The sequence below is a fragment of the Pinus tabuliformis genome, chromosome 6 (genome assembly GCF_031772625.1).
Source record: "Pinus tabuliformis cultivar Carrire ecotype Pingquan chromosome 6, CPIR1, whole genome shotgun sequence".
Taxonomy (NCBI): Eukaryota; Viridiplantae; Streptophyta; class Pinopsida; order Pinales; family Pinaceae; genus Pinus; species Pinus tabuliformis.
Window position 1 is genome coordinate 776,608,253 of NC_142292.1, and position 19,870 is coordinate 776,628,122.

The 19,870-nt window shown below is 38.0% G+C and overlaps 1 protein-coding gene across 2 annotated transcripts in view; it reads right to left on the reverse strand.

Moving 5' to 3' along the window:
- Positions 1 to 19,870, reverse strand: part of EMB2729 (Alpha amylase family protein) — a 421,581-nt gene that overhangs the window by 384,865 nt on the left and 16,846 nt on the right. For both annotated transcript variants that reach the window (XM_089421556.1, XM_089421555.1), the window contains one exon: positions 6,040 to 6,708. In XM_089421556.1, the coding sequence (XP_089277682.1) occupies positions 6,040 to 6,708 (669 nt within the window). The remainder of the gene's footprint in view (positions 1 to 6,039; positions 6,709 to 19,870) is intronic.

A 19,870-nucleotide genomic window follows, 5' to 3' on the forward strand; every position in this document is an offset into this window, starting at 1 on the left:
AGTAGCCTCAATGATCCATCAGTGAGGGCATCCTCGCCACGAAGGCGGACGTCATGGGCAATCGAATGCATGGGCTGACAGGGGGTGGGCATCAATAAGGATGAGGCTAAAGGTGTCGCCAGGGAAGGAGAGGTTGCCCACACCCCAGCGCCTTCATCGGGTCATGTGGAACAGCCACCCTCTCTGGACACAATTGCAGAACAACTTTGAGATATCCAGGCCAACCTGGATATTTTGTGGAAGCATAGGTATGAGGACTAGAATGAGATCGTGGCATACATCAATGATGTGCAGTGTTGTACCCATTTTGTCACAAGTCCAACGAAGAAGTGTATAATTTTTTTCAAGGATCAGAATCATCATCCAGCCAATTACTATATCATTGTAAACCAAATTTCTGCAAGTTGTAATGTAAATGATGCTAGTATAACCGTTTAATTATGTAACAACCTAGGTAAACCTTTGAATTTGGCAATGAAATTCATCCTAGGAGGTTTGTTAACCTCACCGAATTATGTGTGTTTCTAAACATGGATAATCGGCAGAGCTTTTCCTCTAGCTTGAACCCCAAAGCTGAGGTGGAGTTCATAATCAAAATCTTAAGTGAGTCCTACCTTTATATCGAATCTTTGTAAAAGTGGTTTGGGAATAATTTAAGCTCTTTGGCTAAATTATTTTATTACAAATCACTTGGTCTACTAGATCATATTGTGTCGCAAAATTGAGTAAGTCGGTATAAGTGTAAAGGTGTATTCCAATTTCCCCCTTTGAGGGTTGAATTTGCAATATCTGATGTAAAAAATATTTTAGTGTGTGGCCCCTCATACTTGGACAACATGGCTAAAATATTTGAGGGTGGAAAAAATAATTAATCCTCTCTAGTGACAATTAATTAATTTTTTCTGCAAAAATAAAATTAAATCCTAAGCTAGAAAATTAATTAATTTAGAATCAAAATTAATTTTAGGGAAATTAATTCTTCTCCAAGTGGAAAATTCATGGGTCAAAGGAAAATTAATTTTTGGAGGTCCCCCACCAAGGCAGAAATGGATATTTTAAGAAAAATTAAGCCCTTGAACCTTGGTGGTTGAGTCAAAGTTAAAATTTTGAAGAAATTAATCCAAAATATTAATTTTTGGATTAATTGAAAATGGTTTTTAAGAAAATTTCGAATTTTCCTCAACATAAAAATATTCGGCGGTGGAACAATCGTGGGTGGGATCCTCAGAACTACAGTAGGAATGCTAAACCCCTGACATTTGAAAGGAAGGCTTGGGCGGGTTGAACCTTGACTATTTACCTTTACTCAACAGCCTACTTTCCCTTTACTTCACTCTTACCACCAACCATGTTCTACCCACCTATAGATACTCCCTCACCCTACCCTCCTTCACTAACCCTGCCTTACCATCTCGGGATGAAGACCTTACTTACTGTTTGGGCCTTTATCTCGTCTCTTAATCCATCTCGGGTGGGAAGGACTTAGGGTAAAAGGCAAAGAAACGGATGGGGGGTTAGAGAGGCCTGCCTTATTAAGGGAATTCATAGCTAAACATGTGAAGGAAAGTGACTTCAGAAAGTTTTAAAAGATGATCAAATATTTATCAACGCTGGAGATTCTTTTGATGGGAATCAAGCCAATTAGCCGTTATTTTCCACTGGGAGGGATTTCTCTATAAATAGAAGCCATTTTGCTTTTCAAGTCATGAAAAAAATTATGGTCTCGACTACCAGTGGATGATGTAAATTTGTAATGTTCATATTGAGCCATTGCTCTGTTGGAAACATTTGATTTCATAATAAAAAGACTTTGGGGTTCAGTTCATGGTGTTCTTTTTCCATTGATTTCTGGTACGTGCTAGTTCTGTGCTTTCCTATATTGTGCTAAATAATTATTTATGAGCATATTATTTCATTTCTCGGTGATAAGAACATTCTATTGCTAAAACTTGGTTTTATCTTAAGTGATCTGATTCACCATATGATCTAAGAAGTTTGCTTGAGAAAATATGTAGAGATTTGCAGGTACACTATCCCTTGCGCTCCAAGTTCACAAACTTTGGGTAAGAGCCAACCTTGTTTGGGCTCTAGGAAATTTTATATGGTGTTCTTACTATGCTAAGGGGTGTAGCCAATATTCAAATTTTCGAAAAATACATCCCTCCATTGCGATTATTTAGAATTTATTTTCTCAAAAAGATTTTATTTTACAAGCATTGTATATTTGTAAATATTTTGTAAATTATTTCTAACCATTGTTTTGCAGTAGATGGGGTTTTGGAGTTTATTTTAAATTTTGTATATATTGGGGTTTTGGGGAAAATTTTATTTCATTTGTGCAAGTGAATTTTCAAGCCATACCAACATTATGAGGGTTTCTAGCCTCGTTGAAGGAAAGTTTTGGGGTTTTGAGGTGGATCTAGGCATAGGAAGGCAAGATCCACCCTCTAGCTTCCCTCCAAGCTCAATGCTCAAGCCAAAGAAGAAGCCACTAGCCCTCAAGGAAGTTTTTCATGCCATTTTGTGGCATTTTTTGAAGATCTAAAGCAAATTTATCAATTTTGCAGGGGTCCGAAAATTTCTTTTAGGCCTTCTAGGCCTAGCATTGGCTCTCCAACCTTAGTCATACCCTTATGGGTCATCTTAGAGGCCTCAGCCTCCATTTGGAGAGTCGTTAGGCCCTCTAGAGGCCTCAACCTCCTAGCAGCAGACCTCAGGGCTAGGCCGCAGCCCCTAAGGGGCTCTCCTCCTTAGTCACAAGCCTATCTAGGCTTGTGGATGCCTTTCTAGGGCTTCATGGCCCTGACCGCATGCCTTGAAGGCCTCCTCCTGCCCTTCGTGAGCCCTCTCCCTCCTCCGCTAGCCTTCTTCTCCTCTGTCGCAGCCTCCTCTTCTTCTCAGCCCTCCTTCTAAGCGTTGACGTCAAGCTTACATGCCTGTCATGGGCCTATTTGGCCTCCTCCCTTAGTCGTCGCCTTTCCTTGAGCCTTTAGCCCTCATCATTGCCTCATTCTAGCCCTCTTGCCTCTTTCCATCTCTAATTTGGGTTATCATTTGATTTTTTCCTCTAACACTTTGTGGTTGCAGGAGATTTTGGGCTAATACTTGTGATTGCAAGTGGTCTAGTAATTGGAAAAATTTTGGCCAAGAAGACTAGTCATTTTCAAGGCCCAAAGGCCTATTGGTTTGCCTAGTCTAGCTGTCATCTCCATATCTGTTTTAATAGCAGCCATCTAATCCTTTGCTATCAGTGGTATATATCTCATATGAGTGGCATAAAAATCACTAACAAGTCACATAAATTCATTAACTAGTCATTGCACAAATTGGGTAATCATTATTGGGCTTGTTTCATGAATTTTGACGACTGACATATTTACTAAGGAAGTGTAATAAGGTCTGATCATAACAGTGATATCTAGATATCCTAGGCTAATCAAGCATTTGTATCTTGGTTTCCATTGCTTCATTGGTTATATTTTGTGTTGGCAAAGTTATTTAAGAGGGCTGCCTTCCAGATTTCCCTTGGCTGCCTCATTCATTTCATTTGCACTCTTGCATGCATGCACTCAGAAGGCATTTCTCACTGTTTGCATTCTCATCTAAAGTGCTCTCATTTAAACAAGAGAAAGATAATTTTGGGACTGTTTTGGTATATTTGGCATAAGATTAGCTACTGCTGTCCTAAAAGTTTGATTATTGCTCATTCGCTGTCATTGGAACATAAGTTACATAAAGGCTTTTATTGGTTGATGCTCCATTGATGAACATAGCATATTGTGGAAAGGATTGTTAGTATTGATTGGATTGTTAATTGGTTAAGTGGTTTATTGCTCTTATTGCTCTTTAATAAGAATGCTAAGATATTTCATGTCTTGTGAGTTTCATAATCTAAGAATTTTTCACTAAGTAACTCACTCATAAAAGCACTTAATCTCAAGAGTTGAATATGTCCTTGGATGGTTAATATTGTTTGATTGGTCATTGGACTTGAGCATATTTGTATATCTTCTTCTCACACAATAGCATTGGAGATCTATTTGTTCCACATTAATTTGGCATTGTGATAAATTTTGTGCTAATTGTGTTTAAGGAGCATTGATCGTCTAAATTGTCTATCTCTTGAGCAAGTGTTCATTGACATCCTTTTCATTCTTGTATTGCCTAATATAAGTGTTAACAAAAACCTTGGCTAATTGTTCTAAGTAATATCGTGGATAATTGCTCTAATCTCATTTGTTTGCCATCATTGTCATTATTGTTTCATGGTTAAATTGGATACATATTGTGGATGATAATCTATCTTTGACATATTGGTGAATTGTTATTTGGAGCATCTATCTTGTTTTCATTTGGTACTTGAGCAATTATCTCTTGGTTTCATTGGATTAATCTTTTGAGCACTCTACCTTGTGATTAAGATTGTCCTTTTCATCAATTAAGTACTCCTTCTCATAACTAAAGATTAATTGTAACCAAGTACTTAAGATCATAAGCAATCTTAACTCAAGATCACTCAATCATTTGCATTTGCATTCTAGGCTTAGTCTTGCATTAATAAACTTACCTCCAAGCATAAGCTTGGTTGATAGAAAGATAGGAACACCCTTCATCTTGTAGCTTGCGAAGGATAGATCCTCTCTAGTGGTTAACACGGTGACCTTATAGTCGCCAAAGCCACAGTCTCTGCAACACCGGAGGCACCGGGTGATTAGATTTCAAGGGGAGGTTCGTTACCCAAGCATTTGCTTGCTTCGCCTTGACTTCTCTCTACAACCTACTTTAGAGACTAGCCTCAAAATCAACCTAGTTAGGCATTAAAATCAACCAACATTTTTGTATCTCACTTAGATTGTAGAACTTGCATTTCATCTAGGATAGCTAAGCATCTTGTAAGCAGGGATTGTTCATCCAGTGATTTGGTACTTAATCGATATAAAATAAGTAATTGACTCCATAAGGCACTAGTCTCACATAACAATCTAATCTAATCCTTAAAATTGCTAAATCAACCAAGTGGCTAGGCCATTCAATCGTGTCTCCTGGACTTGTTGGTTGCCAACAAGTCATGCATTATCACATTCCATAGGGACTACCCCCCATAGCCTGCTATTGGGAGACAGCTAGAACGGAGTGGGCGCGGTTCAAAGTGACAGCCCCCACCTTGAGTCGTTGTCGCACCGTGCCTATACAATTTGAGCGACAAGATGCAATTCAGTCAGAACGAGATCCTGGAACAGCAGGCTGCCATGAGATGCAGTCAACACCGAAACAATGAAAGAATGGATGAAATTGAAGCACGCCTGGCCCATATTGATTATCATATACATGAAGATCGTGGGCAGCCAGCTAATATGGGCAAACACACTCGGAACCCCCCTCCTTAACATGAAATCTGCAAGTTGTGTTCTAGTTTTGTTTGCTTTTTGGAATATTTGGCCATTTTGTCCATGGGACACATGTATTGACTGGGTTTATCTTGTATTATTTCAGTCTGGCTCTTCTTGCTAACAAATCTGGTCAGAGTGAAGCAGGGAGAGCCAAAGGCCACCAAAATGTAATCAGCTCTCTTCGGATAATATAAGAAGTTTTTTTGACTGACAAAAAAAAAAGATAGGCAATAATAAATGGTAATTGATGTACCAGTCAAGATCAATTTGGAAATTGTATTTTGCATTTTCTAGTCCAACGTATTCTATTATTTGTGAGATTTTCTATGAAATATACAGTACTTGTATGCACCAACAAAGAAGATAAATTTTCAAACTCTGTATCCAAATCCAGTCCTACACCAAAACATGTACTGTGAACGCTGGCAACCATAAGAAAGAGAAGATGTTTTTTTGCAGAGTTTGAAATTAAAGATAGAAATGAGTGAAATTCAAAGAGACCATAAAATGTTGATATGGAAGAAAATATAACTTCACTTTTCTTCTAAAATTGAATAATATATATTAAACTGGATGCTAATTTTATTGAAAATCACAATGAGATCTTCATTAAAATGAAAGTACAGTAAGTCATAAGCATTATTGTTACCAGGCAAGACATATGTAGCCCAAGCTGGAACACGTTCAAGAGGACCTTCTGGAGTTTTGAAGAAAACCTTTACTCGACAACCATGTGGAATACTTGGGATATATTTTTTCATCCATGCTTTACGTCCTTTCCGTAGTTCTTCCCAATATGCAAGAGGAGGCTTCTTTTCTCTCACCCTTTTACGCCAGACAGGATCATCAACAATACGCATACCACTAAATGTTGTGCCATCATCAATCACATCAATAGGAGGCAAGTTGCTCTGTGGTTTATTTTTTTGACTTTCTTTCCAAGCTTGGTATCTTGTCCGTGCATCAGGAATGTTGTCTAATTCTTCTTCTGTGGGACCATTAGGACCAAATATCTCTTCATACAATCTATCTGGCAAGTCATTATCTATATATTCATCCTCTCCTGGTTCCCAATAATCATCATTCATTTTCTGAAAAAGAGCATCAATATCAACATCTTTGTCGCCACGATCAAAGTCATCTACATAGTTATACTCCTGGAAATAGTATTTTTCTTCTGGTTCTCCATCACGAAGCTTATCTCCTAAAAATATTCGCCAATATCCATAATCGTCTCGGCCAAAATGTCCTTCCTTGGCACAGTTCTCTGTCTCAGACCAATCATTGAAGTCACCAACAAGAGAGCATGACCTAGCACCTGGACAGTAGATTTTCAGTTTTGCTAGCATATGTAGAACAAGTAATACAAGAATCAATCTCAGAATGAAAAGCCAGCCCAATCCCTTATTTAACAAGTTCAAGTACCAATATGGTTAACCAGCGTCTCATCAAAATGCAATGCCTTAAATATAAATGACTTCATAAATTAATTATAATTCTAATGAAAAAAACAGTATCAGAGCAATTGAAATATATAAAAACTAATTCTGAAATTATAAGGGAACATTGAACAGCTAGAAACAATAATCGATTATTTGGATGCTGCTCTTCCATAGCGAAAAATGAGAAATCTGCTAATCTTCTAATGCAAATATTGGACAAGTTTACCACTGACATCTACAATGAGTAATTTGCTTTGGAGCTATTGATCATCCACTGGTGTTCTTATTGACCACCATCTATAAGAAGTGAGATGCACAGGTCCAATTAGTAAATTATCTCATGTAAAAGGCATTTTTGTTAAGGACAATGGCATCTACCTATGAAAGTAAGCAGATTTGTGTTAAATTTGAAGAAGAAGCAACCTAATTGATAATGACTGTCATACAAGAATGGTAAATTCGGGATAACCACTTCACAGAAATTAACTCGAAAGGGCATGAAACTTCTCTTTGAGTTTGCAATTGAACTTAGTTCTAAACAAAGAAACGCTTCAATAATCAAACATGACAAAGTGGGAACCATTCTATCACAATGTGTGGAATATGATTAAAATGGAAGGGGATTCACTGCAACAAAAATATAGAGACTAGAAAAAGATCGGTAATGTGATTATCAAATCTGCTCGTTCCAAGTTGAGGTGGATGGATCATATATATCTTAATCACATTTTGCCGTACTTTGACCTTACTTCAACAGGTTTCTCCATCCTGATCTAAAATCAAGATATACCAGTTGAAAAACTACACAAGTATCTTAAAATGATGGTATCTTAAAATGATGGTAATCTTCTCTTGTGGTTATTGACATTATGGTTAAGTGCCCACATTATTGTATTTCTAAATTATGGTTTAATAGCTGACCTAATCAACATTATTTTATATTATTCTAGGTGGTCAAGGCCAACATAAGCATTTATATGCACCCATAACCCCCTTATGAGGAAAGGCACCTCACCTCATAAGTTGTGTATACATACACACCTTATGAATATTTTGTATCATCATTTTGAAGTTATTAGTGATTGGCTCTTTTGCCTAAGTGCACCATACCTCTTGTTTTCTTGTCCATGGGTTTGCTTCTCCTTATATGATATTCTAGCTCAAGGTTTATGTTGGATTAGGGTTTGTTGAAGTGTTCACCATAGATCCTATTACTCCTCATTCCAGTAGGGGTACATACATTTTTCATTTCGCATATCATCATTGTAAGCCAAAGGTCACAAATCAAAATCCATGTAAAAATTGTATGTCTTTGTATTTAGGTGTCTTAGGCCTTGTGACAATTGACCATGGCCGGTCCCTTTGGGCTAAGTCTTGAGTCTTCTCACCCTGGATAGGATTGGAGGCTTGTGGATGGACCTTATCGGGACTCATGGTTTATGGGAACCTTGGTTATGTCAAGGTGAACACTAGTGTATGGACCAATACAAACCACATCATGTGCACCTATGTCTTACTGCATGGTTATGTGTGTCATTGAGTCCATATGTGTCATTGGCCTTGACGCAATATTCCTCATATAGTTCTCAACATGTTAGTCTCACAATTTCAGCAATTTCACATTTCCAAGACAATTCATGTTTCCCGATGCATGTGGTCCTAGAAGTCAAAAGTCATTTTGGTCTCAAAATACTCAAAATGAAGAGAAGATGACATACCATGTTGAATTTTTTCAACAATGTGAAGGAATTGTGCAGAAACAGATAGTCAAAGTTGGTCCAATGGCACATGGCAGTTTCATGTGGCAAAACAAGGGCAAAACTTGACAAATTTTGGGATGCATTACGTCAAAACTGGTCTGCAAAATTTGTTGGACAAAACCCAGATGGTAGATTCTCCAGATCCTCTAGGGCATTGAAGATCCCTCTCTCATGCGTGATGACATGTCACATATGGTCAAGGAATGGCAACACAAGGATTGATTTCGCCAATGGGGCTAGTGGCATAGGAAACCAAGGCAAAAATCAGTAACTTGTGGCGAAACCAAGGTGAAATACCAAAGGAAGTCAAAGGAAATGCAAAGGTGGCCAAATCGACATTCTGCTAACCATTATGGTCAAAGGAAGTAGTCATTGGAGATCAAGAGGTGAGCACTGGAGGTCAACAAGACCGTATGGTGGCACATGAAGAGAAAACTAGCTGGTGTAAAGTCAATGAACCTTTCAAGCAAGCAAATCAAACTTCGAGAGGACTAATTCAAGTACATTCCAAGCAAGTCGAACTACCTAAGCTAGCTTACGATGGAACGTTAAGCATACAAAGTGGAATGTTGAGCATCTTTGGACCATCTCCCTTCACCTATTCATTTTCCGAGATCAATGCAAGTGGAATGTTGGACTTCTAAGGGCCATAAGAACCAAATTGAACTCCCTAACTTGGAAAAAGCAATGTAATGAAATATTTTAATGAATTTTTACTTAGTCTCTAACATGTTGATGACAAGTAATACTATTTTCCAAGGGAGTAGTTGAAATAGCAATTAAGTAGTCATGTAAAGAAAACTATAAAAGACAAGCCCCTCTCTTTCAATTAGTTATTGAATCGTGAGATCAATATATGCCATAATTTAGAACTTTCATTTTTGCAAACACTCTGTCTCTATTGTGTGGGTTCGTTCTTCTAATTAATGTTTTCTTGATATGTGTTGTAACAAGGCCTTTAATAAAATAATTCATAACTAGTAGGGACTACACAAATTTTGGAGGGACGGTTCATTGAGGGGTTACATAGCCATGTGGAGAGGGTGAACAAGGCACTAGTCTTCTTCATTGCTCTCGTTCTAGGTGGAGCAAGTTGAAACCAAGAGTTGGACCAATCCTTATAGGGGATAGCTTCAACCAAGTGAAGATCTTTCCCTATGCAGTCAACCTGAAGATTGGAGACATCTTGCTAAAGGCCGCTCTTCTTAGTTGGCTCCAGAACGTTGTGGAGAGTTTTACATAGGTGGGGTCGATACATTCTTCTTGAGTACAATCCCACCTGACTGTCCAAAGTACATGGTCAACTTACATGTAATTGTGATTCACAACTAACAATATAGAAGATAAGTTGTGGCCAAGGTATGTCATTTCTCAACAACCAAACTTTGTTTTAAAATCCAAAACTTTTAATTTTCTGTTTTAGTTAGCATAGTTTACTACTTGCTTTTAAAAATTTGTCATAATTTAGCTAGTAACCCTTGGGATTTTGAGCAATAAAATTAGATCCAAACCAAGTGTCAATATATTTTGATTTGAACTTTCATATACATTATCTTCAGGGGTATGTTGAGTTACATCTTGCAGATCTGCAATAAATTATAGCAATATCATTTTGCAGAAAATTCAAGGTACAAGGGTCCTTTTGATTAAGTTTATATCATAAGAACCTTGTAGTTAGTTGCCAATTTGATTTTCCTAGTTAATATCTTTTATTTCAAGCTAAATCAATCAATTCTGACCATTAAAACTCTTATCTCCTTAATGGAAATTATTTATGAGTTTTCACCAAGTGGGGTTTTGACCCCAAGACCTCTGCAATTGAATTTCTGGCTTGTTGGAAATTCATTTCTGTAGCAAGTTTGAGGCTGAGTGATTTAAGATCATCCACATCCAACTCCTAACTTCCCCACCCCTAAATCTTCAATTTAGAATGCCTACACACTATTAGGTGGCACTATTAAGGGGATATTTTTGTTGTTTGTTGTGTTTTTCCGTATATTTTACAATCTGCATTCATAGGAAAGAAAACAAATTAATGCAGAAACCCCTCTTATCAAAACTCCAAATCAAAAAAAACTTATAGAATTGGTAAGTATATTAATTCCTAGTTCATTTGGACTATTTACATGCTATTTATCTTCAACTTTGAGAGATTTACATTATTGGTCTGTGTTTATTTTCTGCATATTTTATGTTTCTAGATCACCATTACAACAAATACTTAACTCCTTTGTCACCCAAAACCCCATATAAGACACTGATCAATCTTTGGTTAGGTGAAGCCCATTTAAGGGAATTCTCCCATAGCCTTTCAGGAGGAAGTTGGGTTTAAAAAGCCTGGACTTGTGCCAAGGTGACAGTGGGAACTTGTCCTATGTGTGTCAATCTTAACAGGTTGCAAGGACCTTAGCAACCCTGCAAAGTCGATCAGTAACAATTTTTGGCGTTGCTTCCGAAGAGGAGGACTTCTAGCTCTAGTTGTACACAACATCACCCTAGTAATTTTTCCACTTGTACTTATACTTGATGAAATTATTGTTCGAGGAATAACTTGCAAGATTTCATCTAGCGACTCCATTTGAACCAATGTTGCACGAAGCGGGGACGTTTTTGGGAAGAGGATCTGCAGAAACGTCATGTCCCAAAAATCTAGGAAGCGAAGCATCTCAGAATTGTCTACTATATATATATATGTGTGTGTGTGTGTGTGTGTGTTATATTTTTTTGCATTTATATTCAAAAAAATACATCCAAAATACCAAATTAGTTGTAGAAGACATGAAAACATGCATATTTGTACATAAATCAAGATAGATATGGCGTCCATTATACATCAATGATTAATTATTCCAGCGTCAACCATCTAGAATCTAGATTCCTCTTCTCTTGTCTAGCCTTTGTCTCTACTTCGATTCTCTAGGGATATTAGTCAACATTGCCCAATTTTCATCAAACGGCCTAATCCAAGCCTTATAATATGGTAAAGAAAGCTTAACAGGCCTGATCAATGATTTTGACTTGAGTGAAGGGTACATTTTTGCTAAGGCCATGACAAAGGAGTTCAACAATCAACAACACCAAGACTGGGGTACATATAGGGCTCAAAGGCTCTTGATTAAATGCCAATCGCATGCCCTCATACATGATATGATCCAATGAAATGCCACAATCCCATTGATCTTGAAGACTATTAAGTCTATTGAATTTTAAATGGGATATGAAATTCTATATTCTACATATGAAGTTTGATGAGGTTGGTACCACCCTCAAACATCCTGAGCCATTTCATGGTAATGTTAAAAATTCGTAAAAGGATGAAAATGAAAGATAAAGAAGAATGTCACTTTTAGTTTAAGAATTTAGCATTACCATTAGGGAGCATCTAGGAAGTGTCTAGGGAACATTAAGGGGCACCTTGGGAGTATTCGAAAAGCATAGTTCTTCACATAACAGTTTGAAATTTCCAACAACAACAAAAAAGCCTCGTGGAACCGTGTGAACTGTAGACCTTCTCTCGGATCCATGGTGGATACATGCCTGAACCTCCACGGATCCACAGTCGATCCTTTCCAGATCCATGAATCGGGCAATCGGAACCGTGGACCAGGCCCCCGCGAATCCGATTTTCTAGGAATCGCCAAAAAATGGCAAAACCGTGGATCTGATTATTGAATCTGCGGTTCCACTGGAGGACCAATGGCAGAACCATATGGGATGCGGTTCTGCCTCCTGATCCTTGGGGGCCGAACAGATCATGCAACATTGATCTAAAACCATTACATCAAAAAGGTACAATATAAAGTACGCAGGTCTTTGTTCCTAAGCACGAGTTATTTTATCAAAAAAAAAATATATAGAACTAAAGCTAGGGAACTTAATCACATTGCATATTTAGACATGTTGCATTAAAAGACTTATTTGTTGAAACAGAATCAATCACAATTGATACTCCTTGGTTGAATAATTTTTATAAGCCATTTAACTTTTCAAACATAGTTGATCAACCCCATGATCTCCCAGATTCATTTAAAGAATGAACTTCATTTATTGGGGATCAGTCCGTAGAAGCTAGGGAATATTGGTATGATTTTGTTAAGAGTTTATCAACAATGAAAGTTACTCATTTGGACAACGTTCTTAAATGTTTTGCTCTTTCTTTGAAAAATAATACTTCTAGATGATTTCAACGTCTCCCATTTAATAGTATTAGCACATAACAACAATTGCATGATAAATTTTTCAATAGATAGATGTTTGATTTTTATTAAATACCTTATTTGAAATTAAAAGAAAGGAAAATGAAGTAATAAATGAGTTTAATGTTAGGTTTGATAGGGTTGTGCAAGATATTCCACACACTCATAAATCCACTATTCAATGCTAAGTTGCACTTGGCATATATTATGAAGACTCCATGCCCATGACACAAAGTGTACAATAATTTTTTTGAAGTTCAGAAGTCAGCAGGGCCTTCCAGTCGCGTTCTCCTTCTTCTTTTCTTCTTCAGTCCTCAAATTTCACAAGCCTGCGGGGATACTGTATAAATGTCAATAGCATGATGAATAAAGCTATGTAACAAACCTAGGATGCTTAAGACTCGATCAGCGTGCGAGTACACCTTGGAGTGTTTTTTTTACTTTGTTAATTATTCCCACTTTTTAGCAGCGCATAATTTTCTTAGTTTTTCACTCACTGCATACCCCAAAGTTGGGGCGATAGCTTGAAGATCATGTCTTAGGTTCACCTTAATGTCATCTCTGCAATTTCGTGGAATTTGACTAAGTCTGGATAGGAATTTTTAATAATTAAGAGCAATGTGGAAAAATTCGAAGTCAAGATTAAATTAGCAAGGGTCCAAAAGTTGAAAAACTCGTTAAAGTCAGGAGGTTTTTGAAAAAGTAGGCAAAATTAAAAAAACACAAAAATATTCATTTTTTTAATTTTTTTTAACATCTAGAGTATCCACAACATCAAATAAATGCATTTCCACATAAACATGTAAAGAAAGCTAATATATAATATGTATATGAAGTCTAGTGCTACATCACATATCAAAATAGTGAATCGAATCTTGAATCTTGAGTCTTGTCTGAGTCTTAACTGTCAAGAGTCAAAATATCAACAAAAAATATAATAAATGTATATCATGAGTCATCTAAAAGTCATAAAGTAATCAGTCGCTGAGATTCTCTTCCCCTTTTACGGGAATAGGGCTTTGCCTTTTCCTCTAGAGGAAGAAGGCCCAGCCCCTGGAAATACAAATGGAGTCAGTCGTCCTCTAGAAGCCAATGGAAGAGGTGGCCTCTGTCCTATGTTGTTGCTGCCCATCCTAGATGTTTTCACCTCCTCATCATCTTCAACTAGCTCTGCCTCCTAACCCTAATGTTGGTCCTCCTCCTCTACCTCTGGCTCTCCCTCCCCTGCAACTGCTACCTCCTCTAGATCCACACCTAACCAATCCAGGATCGAGTCCATGATCAGGCTCTCAGTCTCGACCCTCCATGCAGCGGTGGCATCAATATTGTCCAATGAGATGGCTTCCACATCAGTAGGTGTCTAAAGTTGTCTCACCCACAATCGAAGATTGTAGTAGATCTAGACCATGTCATTGAGGCATTGGGACTCCAATCTATATTAGGGTCATAGATTGTAAATCAGTACAATGAATTCAAAAAATTTAATTTGAATTTTTTTTACCTGTTGCACTTTTGCTGTGTATTTTGTCAAATACACTCCAGTTGCGCTCACACCCAGAGGAACTACATGTTTGGCTAAGCACTCGAATGGCAAGCTTTTGGAGATGGGGTACTCTGGCACCATAGTTTGTCCATTAAGCATCTACAAGTTAAAAGAAAAATGAGAAACATAAAAAAAAACATTGAAATTCTAAACTTGAAAGTTTGAAACAAACTGAAGCTTACCTAGCATTTTGGTCATCCTATTCTTAATAGCCATGGTAAAACCAAATGTGCCACCTCCCATCCTATATACCTCCATTTCTTTAGAAATATCTTCACATTCTTGCTCAGATGACACCATCCTCTCGACACAAGTGAAGAATCCATCCATCACCTCAGCATCAAATCTGAAACCACAGGCGTAAGAAAATGCGGGGTTGAGGTAGATACCTACAGCATGAATGGGGCGATGGAGGGTATTGTTCCATCGCTCATCAATCACTCTCCATATGACCTGTTGTTTCTCTAACCCCTCGTCTCCCTATCTTCATAATAAGCACGAACAGCTTCTTTGGCCCTATCCATGGCCTCATACAAGTAGCCCATTGCGGGCTTGTCTCCATCAACCAACCGAAGAACCCTTACCAAAGGTTCTAAAATGGCACACACCTCCTCTACTCCTGCCCAAAAGCTCTTATCATATGAACCTAGTCTGCATATACCCTCTCCCTTTGGTTTGTGGCTAATAGATAAAGCACGTCAATCCAATGAAAGAAACATGCTCTTCACATCCCACACAGAATTCAACAGAGACTGAAGAGATATGAAAGTAGTGGCAAATCGTGTAATGGCAAGACGCACCAACTCTTTGTTTTTGGTGAATTTTCTCATCAAGCTAAGTATAGATGCATGATTATATATAAATTTTGTTATGCTCCTAGATGATTCAACAATATCCCTCACAATAGGAATCTTACCTATATCCTCCAACATCATCAAGTCAATGCAATGAGCAGCACAAGGTGTCCAAAACAAGTTAGGATACCTCTCCATAAGCAACTTGCCAGCTGCAACAAAATTTGCAGCGTTGTCCGTTATGACTTGGACAACATTGCTTGGGCCTACTTCCTAAATGAAGAGGTCCAACAACTCACATAATGTACGTGCATCTTTAATGCGTGCAGATGCATCAACAGAGTTCATAAACATTGTCCCCTTGGGACAACTAACCAAGAAGTTAAGAAGGGTCCTACCCTTCTGGTCAGTCCAACCATCTGACATGACTGTGCATCCAGTTTGTTACCATGATGCCCTAAACTCCTCCAATCTATAAGTGCAATCAGTCTTTTCATCTTGAAGAAGAGGCCCTCTCAATTTTGCAAAGGTGGGGGCTTTGTACCCCGGTCCAACGACAGCAACAGCATCAAACATAGGTTGGTAAATGGGTTTGTCTTAGCAATGTTGAAAGGAACATCACTCCATAGAAGACACTTACTGACCAACCTGTCAGCTTCTACCTTTTCCTTTTTTTAAAGTGTTGATTTGATGCTAGGTTGTGCACAAGTGTGGTTCTAGGAACAAAAAAAGATGAGATAGATGAGGGGTTGGGACATATGGGTGAGGAAGGTGATGTTGAAGAAGCACTACCACTCTCAATTCCCCCCACTCTTGAGGCCCCTACAAGTTGGAATTTTAGTGCTACCCTAGTGTCTTTTCCCTCCTCTTTATCCATCAACGATTGAATGGCCCGTCGGATGATTTCTGGAGTTGTATTTGGGCAAAGGTCAACATTTTGCCCCGGAATTTGCCCCAAATGGAATTTTAATCTGTTGATACCTCCTGACATATGCTTGCCACACAACTTGCAAGTCAAATACATTCTATTGATCCCCCCAGATTCATGTATAGTATCAGGTTCACCATATTCCCACATAGCGTCCAAAAGCCTTGGCATTTTGTTTTAAACTTTGAACTTGAATTTAAACCTGGGCACAAAAAAAAATTGAAACAAATAAAAATTTCCCATCACATAAGAAGCAAACACAAATGCAATAGTTGATTTTAGATTTTAAATGCCTCTTCTCAGTCACTTGAAAACACTCAGATTCAATAAACAAGGGTTTGAATTTTTGTCATTTTATTCTTGAAAGTTGAAGTTTTGCTTCAATCTAGATTCTAAACAATGTTTCCCTTTCAAAATTCTAGGCAAAAATAAGATATAAACAAACTAATAGAATTATAGAGAATTATAGAAAGATTTAAGAAGCCATTTGTGTAAAAAAAACTAAGAGAGAAATTAAAATACATACCTGGCAGCAGCAATTCGGCACTTTGAATCTCTCACGTTGAGTAGTGGACAAATCTCCAAATCCCCACCACAAAACTCACAAATATTCTCCTCTAGGGCAATGGCAAACAGCTATGAATCTCCACAGCGCCGAATGGGAGAAAAAACAGAAGCAAATGATATCATTTTCGGCCTTTTCGGCCTCTTTATCCGCGGCCTGGGAGGACGGCCGACTTTTTGGGTCGACTCCCGATAAAATCGGGCATAAAATGAATAAATCGCGAATTTTTCATTTCAGAAAAAGTCGGCAAAAAATCAGCGGATTAAATTGTTTTGGTGAAAAAATCGCAATTTTAGGATTTAATCCCGATTTTTTGCAGAGTTTTTCCACACTGATTAAGAGTTTCCCGCAAGACAAGATTTTTTAATTATTTTTTATGTAAAATGTAACAATGTGATGCCAAAAGATGTTGAGGGTGACAGAGTAATCAAATTTAGACCTCTCCACCTCAACATTCTTCTAGGACATACTTTGAGGGGTAAAAGAATCACTTCTAGCCCCTCAAAACTCACTTTTCCTAAGACTAGTGGGTAAATTAGAAATAAATTGTCAAAAAATTAAATAAGTTGACAAAAATAAATACTACCACATGTCGGAAATGAGTTGGAAAATCACTCAAGTAAAAAGGCAATTTAAAGGACAAGTTGGAAGGGTGATATTGCATCACACGTCATCAGAAGTTAATTCACTCAACAAATCGATTTTATGGGCCAAAATTAAGGGATCAATTATGACTTGACAGCTCGATTTTCTCATGGAGGATCAACACATAGTTTGATGGGATATTTTGTTGAGAAAAATCGTGGAGTCTTGTTTCCATTATTCTTCACACCACATACACCTGTACGCAGCCCTCACCCTCATGCCATACACATAGCAGATTTCCCTTTACGCTGGCAGCTTCTACAACAGTTGAGATGCAGAAATAGGGGGCAGATTGGGTACAATTTGCAGAGGTGTCAAAGAGCAGCAGTTTAGTTGAAGATTTTGTGGGGATTGCTCTCCCTCTCACCCAATTGTTTTTACACTTGGCATCTACACAAGTGAACTCGATTTTGCACATGAGAAATGAGGAGAATACATTGTCCACTTGCCAAGAATCAGCCTCACACTTGGTTTGATGCTCTCACACTTGGAATTCGAAATTCTCTTGGGATCTCCATCTCTTGTCCACTTGTCATTGGGATTTTCTCCCATTTTTGTATAAATCCACCAGGAGACCTCTCATTTGCCCATGGTTGGACGCTTGTGTTTATTGCTACTATGCTGGAATTGCTATTGAAATAATGTCTTTGGGGGATATTTCTTGGTGTTGTGGTTCTATTACTTGTGGATGAGGTAATATGTTCCATTGATGTTTTTTTCATGCTATGATCTCTTTCCATTGAATTTTACATAGCAATCAAATTGGTTTTGTGCACTGCCTAAGGGCATTACTGTCTAGGGAGGGGAGATTTGTAATTATTTACAATCTCCTTTGACCTTGCCATATCTTGTGCATTGTTGCAATTTGTTGTTCTCGGTTGAACAGCAAATTCAACCTTGCCTCTATATGACAAGACTCCTTTGCACTAACAATTGTATTGCAAGTATTTCTTGTGTTCAAGGACAGGTTACTAAATCCCTTTGGCATTAGAGGAAGTCTTCAGTTGGACCATCCAACTCCATAGATCTCAAGGAGCTCACAAGCCACACAATCAAGGAATTCTCCAAGGATATTAAAGACATATTGAAAGCGGGTTTCATGAGCCCTATGCTTCTATTCCATATCTAAAAAAAAAATATATTTTCCTTTCTTATTTGTGCAAGTATTGATTTTATCTAGCAATAGAGGCTAAGTGTTGGTTTTAATCCCCAACTTTTACTCATTAAGGCAGTTTATATGAGTTGTTCTAGTGAGGAATCCATTGTGTTATAAGTAGATTTTTTATTAGTGTCTAACACCATAAATTTTTCATCCCATGCACTTGATTTTATTTATACATTTTCAACTCTACTTATCATTCAAGCTAATTTTCTCTCTTGCTGTCCTATAGGTGGTCTTGAGGACAAATTCAAGTAAAAAAAGGAGGGAGACCAAGCACATACTTTGGAAGCCCTCTCACATGTGAAGTTCCAAGATCAAGATCTTCCATTCTCTATTCATCACTTTCTTGTTCCAAAGAACCTCATTATTAAGGAATTGTAACTCTTGTAATTTATGCCCAAACAATGTGTCCAATGAGAATAGAGGACACCTATATATATAACCATTTGTCCTTATGAAAGTGAAGCCGACCTTGACTCTTGGTTGAATTTCAAATTTTCAATTTTCCCACCTTAATAAAGTCATGACTTGTAGAATTTCTTTTAAATAACTAAATATTTTCCCTTATCCAAATTTGGTGTTCTTTAGGTCCATTTTGGTCCTCTCGAAAAGAGGAATTCAATGCCACAATTATCTTCCTCAAAGGAGTTGTCCAAAGTGGGATTTGGCCCTAGTTGTCAATTTTAACACTCCCTCTCAACTAGGGAGAATTCCACCTATCAAACCAATAGTTATGTCACTGATCACCATGCCATCATGAACCATCTTTGTATCTCGACTTTGCTCTACTCTGTTGAACACTAAGTAATAATGAAGAAGAATTTATCGGGAGTGAGTCACAAGACCTTACCACTCTCCACTGACAAAAGTTAGTCCAGAGGTAAAACCTCAATCAGACTTGATTCCAGATCAAGTTGAAAAACACCAAGCATCTTAGTCATAGGGAGTACGGCAGTACCCGGTACATCCATTGGTAGTTCTATGGTCCCTAAACAATTTTCCCAACTCATTGGCCAGATGAGAGGTACTTCCCATGTGTCCCGGACTACATGGGTAGGATGATACTGAATCAATAGAAGGGAAAGAATGTATCACATCCCGCTCACAACCACACATAGGGAAGGGACGAACCACATCCTACAATCGCACATCACAATCACACGCAGGGAAAGGACGAACCACATCCTACAATCACACGTCACAATCACACATAGGGAAAGGACGAACCACATCCTACATATGCAAATCATCGAGAGTAGGGAAAAGATGAACCATGTCCTACAAACATAGGTTACAACAATCAATCGTAGGAAGGATCCTACACGTCGGGAAAGGATGAACCACGTCCCACCGACATGTCAACCACTAATCGTAGGGAGTGAGCATCCTACATGTGGGGAAAGGATGAACCACGTCCCACCAACATGTCAACAGATGCCTATATG